General features: G+C 31.8%; 1 protein-coding gene and 1 long non-coding RNA gene across 6 annotated transcripts in view; one reads left to right on the top strand and one right to left on the bottom strand.

Annotated features, from left to right (window-relative positions):
• CACNA2D1 (calcium voltage-gated channel auxiliary subunit alpha2delta 1) overlaps window positions 1–15564 on the bottom strand; it is a 501299-nt gene that overhangs the window by 60885 nt on the left and 424850 nt on the right. For all 5 annotated transcript variants that reach the window (XR_013172125.1, XM_077151905.1, XM_077151925.1 and 2 more), the window contains exons 13-18: window positions 13371–13449; window positions 12436–12485; window positions 11159–11248; window positions 4794–4871; window positions 2788–2862; window positions 2456–2530 (exon numbers count right to left, since the gene is read on the bottom strand). Coding sequence is in view for 4 of the 5 variants with exons in the window: in XM_077151905.1 (XP_077008020.1) it covers window positions 2456–2530; window positions 2788–2862; window positions 4794–4871; window positions 11159–11248; window positions 12436–12485; window positions 13371–13449 (447 nt within the window). In the remaining variant the exon portion in view is untranslated. The remainder of the gene's footprint in view (window positions 1–2455; window positions 2531–2787; window positions 2863–4793; window positions 4872–11158; window positions 11249–12435; window positions 12486–13370; window positions 13450–15564) is intronic.
• LOC143676514 (uncharacterized) lies at window positions 5–14715 on the top strand. The gene is made up of 3 exons (XR_013172163.1): window positions 5–95; window positions 13385–13465; window positions 14458–14715. It is a non-coding gene; the product is annotated as an uncharacterized LOC143676514 (long non-coding RNA).

Genomic DNA, 15564 nt, shown 5'->3' with positions numbered 1-15564 from the left:
CAAAGGAAAAGGTTCTATCTTACATTCAATTGTGACCAGATATTTCCTTGATTGGAAAAAGGGCTTGCTGATTTATCTAAAATTCAAAATACCTGGTAGGTAATATAGGATTCATAAAAGATATAAAAGTTATAAAAGGCAACTTTAAAAATATCTCTCATGAAGAAAAAATTTTGAATTCGTAAAATACTCAAAATTCTTTGAGCACAATTGTTAACAATTTCCATTTTTTTCCCTAGAAAAGCAAACATAGGCAAAGTGAGAAAGACAGCTTGTCTCAGATACCTCTTCTGCCAACTCAAAAAAAAAAAAAAAAAAGACAAACAGGAATTGTTAGAATTTACATGATCTATACGTATTAAAGTATAATTATTCTGGAATATTGAAAAGTTTTAATCTTAAACTCTTGAAAATTGTGCTTTTTAAAAAAAATGATACCAAATGTTATAGCTCTGGAACTAATGAATACTTTAACTATAACATTGTGGATTTATTTTAAATGTTTTCTTCTAAAATGTACATTATGGATCTTTTGTAGAATAAATATTTTATAATCAATCAAAATGACATACATATAACATATATATATATATATATATATCTGATCAAGGTATTTCAATAAAACAAATGGAGAAATTTAAAATACACTTTGGAATAAAGCAGGATACATAATTTAATTTATCAAGAGGTGATCATGGTGGTGACAGCACACTTAGAAAATTAGATATGCAGAGAAGGTTCTTGGCTTATTTATTTACTAATATTCTGGGATTTTTAAAAGCCACTTATCCTGCCTTTTACTAACTACAACATTTTTCTAAAACATTCTGAATTTTGATTACAGTATCAGGAAGAAAGTCATTCAGGCATTTGGATACGAATTCTTGCACAACACACTAGGCTTTCAACCTTGTTCAGTAATATCAGATCTATGAAAGAGAGCTTCATTTTGTTTTATTACTATTGGTGGATTTCTGATAAATAGATTAAGATTAATTTTGTGAATGTTCTTTCATTAGTTGAACCAAATGTATTACACTAATGCAAGGAATTCGTAAAAGAGGAGAGGTACATAAGAACTCTGAATTTTATGCATGATTTTTCTGTAAATTCCCACGACTTTTCTAAAAAAAAAAAAGTGATATGCAAACTTCCAAACTAAAAAAGTAAATAAATAATATGCACTTTATATACAAAGACCAAAAAGTAATAATATTGCAAAATAAAAAAAGAAATCTCAAAATTAAGTAGATAAAAATTACAGCAATATCCAATAATAGGATAGTCAATTATAAACAATTCTATTAAGAAGAATTTTACATGATATGTTTTAAAGAGTTATAATAAAATAACACATTAAAAATAATGCAGAGTGATTGGCAGCTACATTGGCTTAGCAAATATTTAGATGATGAGTTTTAACACGGAAATAAATTCCAGTGAAGAATAATTAAATATATAAATATATAAAACCTTTAATATATTTATGCATTAAATATCAATGGGTCAATTCTTGATTTCAATATTATTTAAATCACATAACTTTATATATAAATATGTGTGTAAGTACGCATACAATTGTGGGTACCTACAATGTCAATATTAAATATCCATGAGATGAGAAGAGGGAAAAATATGCATAAACCTGCAAACATTTCCTTCCAGCCATGATTTAATAGTATATTGAATACATTCTTGAAGTTAAGCAACAACTTGAAGATGCTTTTAAAACTAAATTACATTGCAAGATTTTGCCAATTTTCAATTCTAGATAAATAAGTTTTACCCACCTTGGAAGTATTCATGAAATGTTAAAAGAGTGGAATGATATTTTTAATGAAAATATTTTATATTTTGGGAAAACAAGCATAAGGATTAGGATGGAAGGGTTCATTTAAGGAATCTTTTCACTTTCTGATGAACTCACTGATTAATAAACACTTCCCACTTCTAAAGCCTGTCCCTTGGAATTTCACTGTTAAATTTCACATCTAACTTTACAAACCTGCCTGAAAAGTAGGAAGAAAAACACTTTAGGATATGGTAGCCGAAATAATTATCAGAAGAGAAGGGCCATGGAAATGCTGCCTTGGCAGAGAGGAACATTACGTAATGTTTATCAACTTCACACCATATCTGAGGCAATATCCTTTACTAGTTTACAGCTTTAATCAAAGCCAGTCATGGTATGTACGAAGTTGAGTCAAAGGAGCTGATAATGGCTCTCTTCAAGACAGGAATACTGGCTCAGTTAAATTGGTGAGAGAAAATGAAAATTGCTTTCACACTTTCATATATCGCAAACTGTGATCTTGTCATCTAATGAAGGGAGCCACGCTACACTGTTGTTTTATAACAGTGCTACCTAGTGAATCAAAAAAATAGCACCATATTACAGAACATTAATCATTAATTTCACAGAAAACTAATCAGCATAAACAAATTATATACATACCTTTGGCTGAAGATTTGGATGTAATAAAACATAACCATTAGGATCAATTGCAAAATAATAGCCATTGGGACACAGCTGAAAAATAATCAAGAAAGTTTATATATAGTTCCCTGAAGCATGTGCAGAAATCCACATTCTTTTTAAAAAATTTCTTACACATTTACTAGCACAAAGAAGGATAATATAGCATTCTTGTGTTTTAAGAATGCTTTTTAACATTTAGTTCTTTGTTAAGATACCTGTACATGATTTCAGAGAATTATTTAAGTGATTTATGGACAAGCTAAATTTACAGAGTTTTAAAATATAAAAGGTATGAAATTGAAACTTACTGTAAAACGTGGTGTCAGCCTTTTAATGTCTTCCAAAGACACATCAATTCCCATCACCCCAAGAATCAGCTGGTTCTAGAATAAGATAGCAAAAGTTAGTTTATTTTATACTAAAATTTTGCATATTTCTCTACAATAACTATCCACGTTCACCCTTTCGCTTTGACAAAGGTTGGTGTTACATACTAGCTTAAATATATATTTGGTGAAGCATTGGAGGTGTCACTTTACAAAAGTTTTCTCAGTTTTGATGGTTTGCTTACAGCTTTACCATCATTATCTTTAGCTTAACAGCTCTAAGTCTGATGGTCACAGCAAAAATATAAAAGAAATATGAACATTGTATTTGACACCTTTTTGTGTCCCTTAAAATTCTTAAAATATTAAGAACTAGTGTACAGGCCTCAGCTATAATTGTGGGTGTGGGTATATGCATGAGTGTAAGAAACACAAAAATGTTCAACCTGAAGATACTGGGCAATATGGGAAGACCAAATGTTAAATTTTTGGTGTTAACTGTAATTGTGAATGTGTAACTATCCTGAAAAACATGTGGCCTTATTGATAACAAAATTGAAGAAACCCTAAATATATTGCTTCTAGTTGCCATCATTCTGTTAAATACAGAATAATGGGCATTATTTTATTTGTAGTTGTAAATCAAAGAGACTGTGACAAATTGCTATCACATAAAACATTTTGTGGGACTTAAAAATGGAAATAGTGTTAAATTTAGAATCTTGGATTTTTGTTTCAAGAAGAATTATATGAATTACAAAAGGATAAACTGAAATGTGTTTATCAACAAAATTAAAGAATCCAGTGAATATTTATGATAAAAACATAAAACTTTGTGGAGTTGCCAATAAAGAAAGTTATGTCACAACAACACTCTTTTCCCAAAACTATGCTCTTTTCCCATGAACTGATCCTAGTCTATGCAAAAATTCCACATTACAGGAATCCTGTAGGCAGTCCATAGTGAAAAAATTCATATAAATCTGCAAATACATATGAGAAGGTGTAAAGGATTGCTTTTTAATGGATTATAGTACTTAAAATACACAACCATGTAAGAACGGTAATGGGAATTCAAAAGAATTTAACTATATTTTTTAGGGTCACATTAAAATAAGGATTTCAAATTGAGATATATAACTTAACAACAGTGTTTAATTAGCAAGGATTTAATTATACCATTAGCTAGAAATAAATATCAAATCAGGAATGTCCTCAAATCAAATGTCATCTAAATTGTATAACACATTTTTTTAAATCTTAACTTCTCCTGCAGTCTTTAAATTCCTTCTGAATCAAACTAAGAGATAGGAATGCAATGCTGTTTTACATAAAAAAAAAGTGTTAAACAAATAAGAAAATGTTTTTCATAAGCACAAGATAAACATTATTTCAGAAATTTTGAGTAGGTAGGCATCTTATTGCACTGAAAATATGAGTGCTTATAAATGAATCATTTTTATGAAACTCATTAAACTTTTTTTGCTGAAACTAAAAAATAAAGAGAAAATGAAGAGAACTGTTGATGTAAATCAGTTTCTTTACTTACATGGGGATTAAAAAGGTAAACAAGCTATTATTTGAATGGGAGTAAGGGAAGAACAATTCAATAAATTCACCCATGCACACGTGACACAAACACCATGATTTTATTCTTTGGATTTTTCTTTCTGAACTCCATGGATGTTTTGGCCTCATCTTGAAAATGTGCACATTATTGTTCATTTATCATGTAATTACTCTCAGCGTTAGGTTAAGTTCTCATCAGGTCATGGTTAGTGAGCCCAGTCGAATGTTGGCTCTTGGGGTGACAGAGAGTATGACCTGTGTTTCCTTTTTCCCAGGTGGTTATCAAATAAGCAGCTGCTGTCTTTTCTTCCAACCTCACAAGACAGTATGTAATTCTGTATGTAATATCTTATCCACATTTTGTTTCAACGTCACAGTTTATCATTTATTATTATTACTTTTATCAATTAACTTTTAACCTTTAAGTTTGCCACATTTTCATCTTGGCCGGTTATGTTGAAGACAGGAAGAGTTCCAGTAATGACAAGGCCTAATTCCTAAAAATAGATTCAAAGAGAAAAAGCAAATTAAAATTCAATTTAAACTTTGCCATACTGTATTAGCCTTTGATTTTTCTGAGACCACATTTTTTTTTTGAGACCACACTTCATGGTTACTTTCTAAAATCCATGAACGTCTAGCAATTAATTTTTGTACATCTCTTGAAGCTGATTTTCCAAAAGTTTCAATTAAAATGCCTTGGAAAAGATCAGGTCTATCAGAGAGCTAATTACTAAAGCATGCAACATCTAAAATAATATTCGAAGAGAGCACTGCAAATAACTTAAAATAAAAACCTTCAATGTACACAAATGATTAACAGCCTCTAAATATTTCAGCAACCCTGTCCACTTTTTTTTTATTCCAGTGATAGTCCACCTAACATCAGGGGCCTCCATAAACTGAGTGAGACTAAGTTGTTATTGTAAATTATTTATTTAGCATTCCAGCTTTAACTTCATTTTCAACTCTCTCATGCCCTACATTAGTGGCTTCATGCTAAATCACAAATGTGCAGCACAGTAATATTACAAACAGAAGAAACATGCTATCGATGATACTGCATTTATAGAATAGTATAAGTAAATATTTTAAAATAGTTAAAAGAAGCAATAGCGCTTCTATATAACCCCAAAATAAATAGCATGCTTGGCAAAAATAAACTGATAAAGAAAGGATAACTGGAAGGATCATATATGAAATGTAGTAATGAAGCAGTTTAGTACAAACCAAATAATGATAGTATTAATCATCATGTAGGTAATTTTATATATAAAATGAATCCATGGAGATTAATTGAAATTGATTTTCAAGCCAGAGGTGTTTTCTTTTTTTTTATTACTGATAGAGGAGGCAACTTTTATTTTTACCACTATTTCATGTCAAAAGTACATTTTAAACAAAACCACTCTAAAATAATTTTGAAACTATTTTTGGAAATTTTGTATTTGCCGAGCCTAGAAAATACCAGTAATCTCATGAATAAGAACCCCAAATCCAAATCTCATGACTCCTATTCTGATCCCAAAATCAGTATGATCTTATATGCTAAGATTTTAAGTCATACCTTGTAGGAAACCCCAAAATAATGGGAACTGAATTAGCAAAAAGGGTAATCACAGAGAGGTTTTCATCAGAACAAGAGCAAACTGGGCCAAATAAAAATTAAGGAAACAACTACATATTAGTGGATAATGATATGTATCTTGGCTTTCTATTTAATCCCAGGCAAGAACATCTCAAAATGAAAACAACCTTGGCTAATTTATGTCAAATAATACTCACAATTTAAAACTTCCACATCAACAAAGTCAGAGTACAGATTAATTTATCAATTTGGTATTCAAAAGATAATTCAGTGAATATTCTTCTTGGTGAAACTTGTATATGAATTATAAAGTTATAACTTTCTATCTATATTTATATCTATACCTGTTCTTCTCTTCCCCCTGTGTGTGTCTGCATGTTATAACAGCTATAACAGTTGTAAAAATTCACCATGGTATAAAATAAAGCACATTTGGATACAGTATTTTCTTTCCATCATTTTTGCATTTACACAGAACACCATGATTTGCTTCTAAAAATGGTAATATATACTCTAAAACAGGGTACTAGAAAAATAAGATATTATACTTCAAACATTCATGGACGAACTCATCGATGTTCAATCTACATTTTTTCCTCATTTATTAAAGACAATAAAATTGCACTCTCTTCCTAGGTACTGCACAAATCATTAGAGAATAAATCTGTCCTTGATTTGATATTAATTTTCTAGCGTCCAGCTCTTTTCATCTTTCTTTTTATATCATGAAAGTCACGTTTTATCTTCCAAATTAAGTGAAAACAGCCTACTGTCTGAGCGCTCCACAATACTGTCCAGGTTTTATTTCAGCCCTTATCTCTTATTATCTCCAAAAGTGATTTAGCTATATCACTCCTTTAAATGCCAGCACTTCCCTCACTTCTGTCCTCTAGCCTCTTTGTGTGCAGCACTTCACTCCCCACTACCAATTGTAAAAGCTTTACCTGGAACTACAGGTTCATCTAAAACGTCAACATCTTATTAATCATGCTCCCCTCCTCACCCTTAACCCCTGCAAATATATGGCTTCATTCTTTTGAATTTCCTTGGCTGTTTGCATTTTTCCCATGATATTTATATTTTTTCATAGACTGCTGTAAGCTTTTTCCTTCTTAGTATAACTTGATTTGGCAAACAAATGATGACTCTGCTATATAGGGAGATTGTAAACAAATGATTAAGTACATGATGGGTCATTTATTCTCAAGCCAGTCCATTGATTGAATAGACAAGTTGTGTCCCATTATTTCCTTTTTTTTCAAAATTTAGTTTCAGCTTGCAGAACAGGACATTTAAAACCCACGTTTCCTCCTAATGTCATCTGTGCTATCAGTAAGAACCTTACCAGCAAAGCAGACATGCTGGTTAATGAACTTCTGGTCACAGGAAATACAACAAGGCATAATAATTGACTCCTCATGCCATACACTGTCTTGTGATGGATTTGAAAAAGTGAAACATTTGACCACAGCATTTGATGACCATGTGACCTTAAGTAAATATGTGATGTCAAGAGCAAACACTGGAGAGTAATTTTAGCTAGGGCTTGAGGTAAGCAAGCTTCACTTTATCTTTCTTAGCATGCAAGATTGCTGCTAATAGTGCCTATTTTTCTTCTAACTTCCTGTATATGTTTGTTTTACAAGAATCAAATGATAAGCAATTCTAAATGGATTGCATTTTGGTCTCTGGGTTCATCATCGCATTTAGAAAACTGGTATCAGCAAGCAATTGAACTCTAATAGGGAAAGGGGTTATTGAATCAGACTTTCAGAACTCGGTATTTTGAGTTTCTCCAATATAGTATGTTAGAAATTCATTAATAAAGTCCTCTTCTTAAGAGTAAGTATATGTTACACACCAATGTTTATAGCAATTATTTACAATTGCCAAGAGATGGAAACAGCCCAAATGTCCTTCAACAAACGAGTGGCTAAACAAGTTGTGGTATGTATATATGATGGACTATTACGCAGTTGTAAGACAGAATAAAGTCATGAAGCATGTAACAACATGGATGGATCTGGAGACATTGTGCTGAGTGAGATTAGCCAGAAACAAAAGGACAAATACTGCATGGCCTCACTGATATGAACTGACATTAATGAATGAACTTAGAGAATTTCAGTTAAGAACTGGGGCCATCAAGAGATAGAAATAAAGTAGATTTTGGGTAACTGGAGCTGAAGGGATGCAGATTGTACAACAGGACTGACTGCAAAAATTCAGAAATGGATAGCACAATACTATCTAATTGTAGCACAATGATGTTAGTACACTGAATGAAGCTATATGTGAGAAGGATAGAGGGAGGAGGGCTGGGGGCACAAATGAAAGCAGAAGGAAAGATAGACGATAAATACTGCGATGGTATAATCTAAGAATGCCTAGAGGTAAAAAGATAGTGACTAAATGTACAAATTGAAAAATGTTTTTGCATGAGGAAGAACAAAGGGATGCCAGTATTGCAGGGTGTTGAAAATAGATGGTAATTCATATTTTAAAAACTTCAACTAATGTGTGAGACTAAAGCAAAAAATGTTTATTTGGTACAAAATTTATATTTTGACTAGTGCATTTCCTAATATAACTTATATGGACACTTTAACTGAGCACCATGAGTACACGGAACCTTGAATTGAGCATAAGATTTTGTAGGTTTGTCCAGAGCAATGTCCCAATAAATCCCAGAGTGATTTGAACAGTGAATAAAAAAGTATTTGCAAAGTCCCCTTGCGGGAATGGCGAGAAGGGGGAAATTCAACTTTCCCATTTGGAGAATTACTGATATGCTCGCAAGCAGTGGGGGTAACCAAATCAGTAGGCCGAGCCCTCAATCTTGGGGTTTGTTCATATGAAACTTATCCCCACAAAGGATAGGCTAAGCCTACTTAAAATTACGTCTAAGAGTCACTTCCAGAGAACTTGATTTATTGCTCAGATGTGGCCTATCTTTCTCTCAGCCAACAAGGAAAGCAAACTCAACGCCCTCCCCTTCTCTACACGGGACTTGACTCCCATGAGTGTAAACGTCCCTGGCAACATGGGACAAAAACCCTAGAATGAGCTGAGACTCAGCATCAAGGGATTGAGAAAACCTTCTCGACTGAAAGGGGGAAGAGAGAAATGAGACAAAATAAAATTTCAGTGGCTGAGACATTTCAAACAGAGTCGAGAGGTTATCCTGGAGGTTATTCTTACATATTTTATAGATATCCCCTTTTTAGTTTAAGGTATATTAGAGAAGCTAGAGGGAAGTGTCTGAAACTGTAGAACCATGTTTCTTGAAGATGAATGTATAATGATGATACAGCTTTTGCAATGTGACCATGTGATTGTGAAAAAAAAACAAAACTAAAATTGTGGAGTTGCAACCCATGTCAAACTCTGAAATATGTTCTACAACTACTTGTGGTGCTGGGTTTTGAAATTTATAGCTTTTTTGTATATATGTTATTTTTCACAAAAAAGAAGGAAAAAAGGTCGATTGTGATAAAAAAATATTTAAGCCCTCTAGCCTCCTATATTCTGGAGCAGCTAGAAGGAAAAATATGAGAGAATTGTATGGTAGCCCTGACAAACTCTGGGATCTGTCTTGTAACTTCTTGTTGAACAGTGTTTTGAAAACTATTGCTTTTTATATTTTGCTTTGTATATATGTTTATACTATACAATAAAAAAAGCTGAAAATTAAAAACAAGATAAAGCATATGAATATATATTGTGTGATAATAACTATTTATAACTTTAATGAGAACAAATAACTATAACTTTAATGTCATGAGAACAAAAATTACATTGAAAATGAAATTCTTCAACCTTGGCACTATTGATATTTTGGATAATTTTTTGTTTTTTGTGGGTGGAGGGCAGTGGGCTGTCCTGTGTATTGTAGGATGTTTAGCAGCATCACTGGCTGTGCTGGTCTGAATCTGGGGTGGACCCCAGAAAAGCCATGCTCTTTAATCCTCATTCAGTATTGCGGGGTGGGAGCATTTTGATTGTTTCCATGATGATATGACCCACCCAATTGTAGGTGGTAACTTCTGATTGGATGATTTCCATGCAGGTGTGTCTCCACCCACTGAAGGTGGAGATGCTTACTGAAATCCTCTAAAAGAGGAAACATTTTAGAGAAAATCCCTTTTTGGTAGAGCCATGAGAAAGCCAGCAGATGTCACCATGTTCACCATGTGCCCTTCAGCTAAGAAACATTGAATGCCATCAGCTTTCTTGAACCAAGCTATCTCTCCCTGGATGCCTTAAATTGGACATTTTTATAGACTTGTAATTGGGACATTTTCTTGGCCTTAGAACTATAAACTAGCAACTTATTAAATTCTCCTTTTTCATTCCATTTCTGGTATATTGCATCCTGGCAGCTAGCAAACCAGAACACTGGCCTCTACTCATTGGATGCTGGTAGCTCCCCTGTCCACAGCCATGATAATCAGAAATGTCTCCAGACTTTACCAAATGTATACTGGGGGAGAAATCACCCCCAATTGAGAATCACTGCTTTAAAATATGATGAATACCTTAATATATTAATGGACGATTTTATAGGTTTTTGTTATTTCACAACAGATTTGACCATCTCAAAGGCAAATTTCAATAAAATGTCTGGGTTTGAATCTCAAGTTTGCATTTAGAAATGAATAGTGATTAGGATTGTATGATTACAGCATAGGGGAAGCTCTTTGCCTACAAAACTGAACATACTTCTCAGGTTTGGTGGGTCTGTCATAGTTGTGGAGTCTATAAATGCCTCTAGCTGAAGTCTACTTTGAAAACATTTTCTTCAAAATCTGGAGTAAAAGATTTTAAGAGAGTCACAGGGATTCAGCATTATATGTTTGTTTGTGTTAAAAGCTATAAAAATTATTGAAATGCCTGTAAATCCAAGATTCTAGGTTGGAAATTCTAGTTTGTAATTCTACGTTCTTAATGGATCAATCAGAAAATAAAAGGACATTTAATGTTCGTAGTTCTTCTATTACATACAGATCTAGGTTTTTAGGGGTAAATTATCTGAATTCTGGCAAAGAAGTGTGTGATAGAAGGAATCTTAGAAAGGATTAATGCAGGTGGTAAGGGGGTGGAGAAAGAAAAAGAACACTTAGGAAAAAAGTAGAAATCAGGTGTGTATGCCTTTATTATGGCGTTAGTCTTTGATAGAACAAAGCAACATCTTACCAGTGCATCCAGATACACATTCGTCCATTGGACTTGCTTAGCTTTTTCTCCTGCCAAAACCATCGGTCTTCCCAGAACATCCAAGTACTCCTATTTATTATACCCCCCCCCCCAAAAAAAGTTGCATCATTACAAACTAAGAATTCGGTGATTCAAAAAAAAAAACAATCTCCAGGGAAAAAATCTAGAGTTAAGCATGAATATGGAATCAAAAGTATTTAGAGATTATATAATCATTCCTATTTTGGGTTCTGCATACTTGAACAACAACATTTAACATATTTATACAATCTATGTTTTATGGTAACAATCAGAACATTCTCTTTTGGAGGTACAGCCAATGATAAGTGAAAAACATTCCTTGTGCATTGTTTTATGTTAATCTAAACTATTTGAGGCTCTGTGATTTACTTGCACAAATTTGAAATAATAAAGCAGCACATGCTTGCTTTCATATCGCAGATTGTTTGGCTGAAATTCAAAATTACATTTGAACATATCAAAAATAAATGAAATACTGGGCCAAATCTAGACATCAGACTAAAATGCAGCTGCTGTTTCATTTCAACATTCAATGTATTCAGTATTCATTTCCACAAAAACCATATTATTTATGCTAAATTTTGGCTTGGTGTATTTTGCAGATCACAAGATATGCTTAAAATTGAGTAATGATTTTAAATAGCAATATATGGATATTTAAAAATAATATATATTTAAATTAACTTAATTATTTCATTTTACAAAAAGTTATTTAACAGGCATGTTTTCAAATGAATAGTACAGAAAATTCATCTCTTTGTACCTTTATTTTCAACAGATAAATAGATCTACAGGGTGTTTTGAGACATGACTAAGTTCTGATTAGGACCATGTTTAAATTGTTTATAACAATAATTGCTTAATTTTCTATGTGGTTCTTACATCTTTAAGAAACTCACTTAAATGATTTGCAATACAATCAACATCAAATTACATGAGATGAAATTGCTGATAAATTTCATTTTCTTCATTGTCCATGATGTTTTTAAAACCCAAAATAACAATATGCTCATTTTTTCCCCTGAGTTTTGAATGTTTGAAAACACTTGGAATCTTAGTAAAATAAAAGCTAATACATTACTATGATACTCAAGTATTTTAAAACAGGTATAATATTATTAACCTGTTTTCATTCTTACCTATTATATCCACATTGAGCATGTTTTAACAATTAATGCAGAAAAGAAATCTTACTCTTTGCAAAAATAATCTCAACAAGTTTTAAATAACTGTACCTGAGTATTGATTCTTATAGCTCCAATAGAAGGAATTTCATAATAATAACCTGAAATATATACACAAATAATTCCATTATAATAAAGGGCCACAAAATCATTTCATGTCTTTCTAGGAGAAAGAAGCATTTTTCACTTCTAATTGAGCCAAACCTAAAATATTAATATCATTGATGAAATCAGAAAAAGTTTGATTAATGTATATTTACAACCAATGCACAGGCTTTATGATAAATTTCACTGTAGTTCTTAGAATAGTATAAAATAAAAGCTGTTCTACAAAGCAGTATGGAACCTGAGTTATTAAAAATGCATTTTTCATTTGAGAAGTTTTTGAGATGCATGATTTTGGTATCAGATAACTGTCTGATAATTAGTAATTTTATATAAAAATATTTGCCTAAATATAACTAAGCTTCTTAAAAAATTCAGGTTGTTTTGTTGCTATGTGATCACACTTTATTTTTCAAATAATATCTTTTTTTATTGAGTGCAAAGGAAAATAGGTACATTGTATAAAATTTGAATTACTCAGGAATTATTAGAAGAAATAAAGAACAAACAAGCAATAATTTAACTACTCAGAGAAAAAATGTACATATATGTCACACTCTCTTATATCTGGTTTTACAAAATTCAGATACTCCTTCATTTCTAATTTTCTATATGAGTATATTTGATATTATATCATTACATATCATTCAATATAATATATTAGTTTAGGAATGTACAATAGTATGATCAAATGTATTGATTTTTACATAATGTAACTCTAATGTCAAAATTTGTTGTGTATGTGTGTGTATGTTTCTGCTATAGAAAACATGTTTGGAATCTTATTTTTGTCTTACAACTAAATTATGTAGATCTAATGACAGCTATTGAAATGTTTTATTTCATCTAATAAACTATGGTCGAGAAAATAGATCTGTTACCTTTATTTTCACAGGCCATCCACTGAATAGGTCCTCTGTCATAATTATGTTGACCAACCGAAAATGTGAATACACGTACCTGAACAAATGGAAAAGTAAGTATCTGTTAGCTTGAATAAAATTTAAATGAATGGTAAGAGAAAAACCGCTGAAGTAAAAACCAGAACAAAACGTGCTTTTCAGCTAATTAATACATCAAGAAAATTGACGCCAGCAAGAATTCAGGAAGGCAAAAAGAGTGAAACCACACATTCTACTTCAAACACACGATTTCAGTTGCTAATTTAGCAATTGGGTGCCCTGCACCGCATCCCAATCTTCAAGCAGAATCATGACTAAGGTTTCATTAGTAGAAAAGGGTGTCTTTTGGGGTCAATGCAACTTCAACAGCTCACCTAGTTAAAAACATTTAATCTACGTCAACAGTCCCTGCAATGACATATTTCCATGTTTCACAGATACATGATTATGAAAAATTATATGGAAAGTTGTTACTCTTTTAAGTGCTTAAGGCTATTGAACATAAGAATGGTCTTGTGAATTTCACCCCATGGAAATATTTAGAATGCACACGTGTGACTATGATGTTAGTATGTAACTTCTTTTCTTCAAAAGATGACAACACATACAACAAAATAAACATTTTAAGCTTCTGTGGTTTTAAAAGAAAACCAAAACATTGACTGTTTCTTATACTGTGCTAAAAAGCATACAGATATTTGAAAAATTCAATTTATATTGGTTTTAAACTGTCATAATTTACTTATCATTACCATCATTAAATTCAAATAGCATAAAAATATAGAAGATAAATTCAATTGCAGTCAACAAATAATACAATGACTATTTAACATATCTTAATTTTTACTAATTTACTAATCTAAGTAAAGTAATATTTATGTTCAAAATTTGAGCTTTTCCTAGAGAAAAATATGCAGAAAATCACTTGTCCGTGATTTCAAATTTTGGTTTATGACTGTAAAACATGAACTAAGTTAAGAGCTTTTCCTTAATTCATGTTGATTGACTATTTGAATTGACATTTTCTAATTGTTTCATCTGTTTTATCTTTTGAACATGATCCCAGAGCACAAATCTCAAAAGACATTTCACATCTGTTCTCTGTTCTTCGACTGGTATTGGCCACACAGATCACATTATAACAATTCCTGCCCAAAAATGAAGTTCGAGGATGTTGCTGTTTTCACTTGGAAAGAGGTTTTATGTGAGTCACTCTTGAGTTGTCCAGGTTTGCCTTAACTAGCTATTTAAGAAATCACTGGATGAACATATCTGAGTTTTTGTCACCTCAAATTGTAAGGATAAAAGAATGGTTCTAAGTAAATTGACTACAAAAGTTGGTGACTCTTTATGTCTGTTCTCTCTCTTTTTCTCTCTCCAGGAGTTCCCTTCAATTGAAATCGTTTCATTTTCTTTAACACCCTAGTTGGATTACTTTTTGAGCTACTTATATATTTCGATGTAGTGTTAATGGTTACATAGTTGGGCTTATTGCTAAATGGAAATATTTTTATAAGCTGGTTGGTCACCCTTACTGGTAATTCAATTTAAATGCAATACCTTAAACAATCATCACATCAATTCAGGGCAGGGGAAAAAATCCAGATGCTCCAAAAAAAAACCATTTGGGAATCTCGTTCATAACTAATACTTGAAAGCATGCCTAAAATTTCAATTTAAAGCACTGCTTTGTCTACTTGTTCTTGTTACCACTACAGTGTTTTAGTAAAATATTTTTCTATGATTTTCAATAAGAAGAAATAAATGAATGAGACTATATGAATTATTATATATATATTGCTAGAGGGCTAGTATTTCCAATAACATAAGCATACACTTAAAGACACATCATGTGTTTCTTTTGACTGATGTTACTCATCAAACAGTCTAAATAAACACATAACTCAGCCAAAAAACACACCAGTCAAAACAGTTATGTTGCTTTATTTTACTATAAAATTTTGCCTAACTGACATGTATTTGCTAATGTGGAGCCCTCAGAGGACGTCAAAATTATGGAGTTTGGGATCAGGGCTAGGTGTGGAAGTTAACATTCTATCGCTATTTAAAATTTTATAAAAAGTTTAAACACAATAAGTGAATTTTTTTGTTTGTTTGCCTCTGTTCATTTTAGAGCTATTTGAGCGTAAGTTACATTAACCAAATGATAATG

Source organism: Tamandua tetradactyla, chromosome 1 (genome assembly GCF_023851605.1).
Source record: "Tamandua tetradactyla isolate mTamTet1 chromosome 1, mTamTet1.pri, whole genome shotgun sequence".
Lineage (NCBI taxonomy): Eukaryota > Metazoa > Chordata > Mammalia > Pilosa > Myrmecophagidae > Tamandua > Tamandua tetradactyla.
This window is presented reverse-complemented; position numbering and strand designations above follow the sequence as displayed.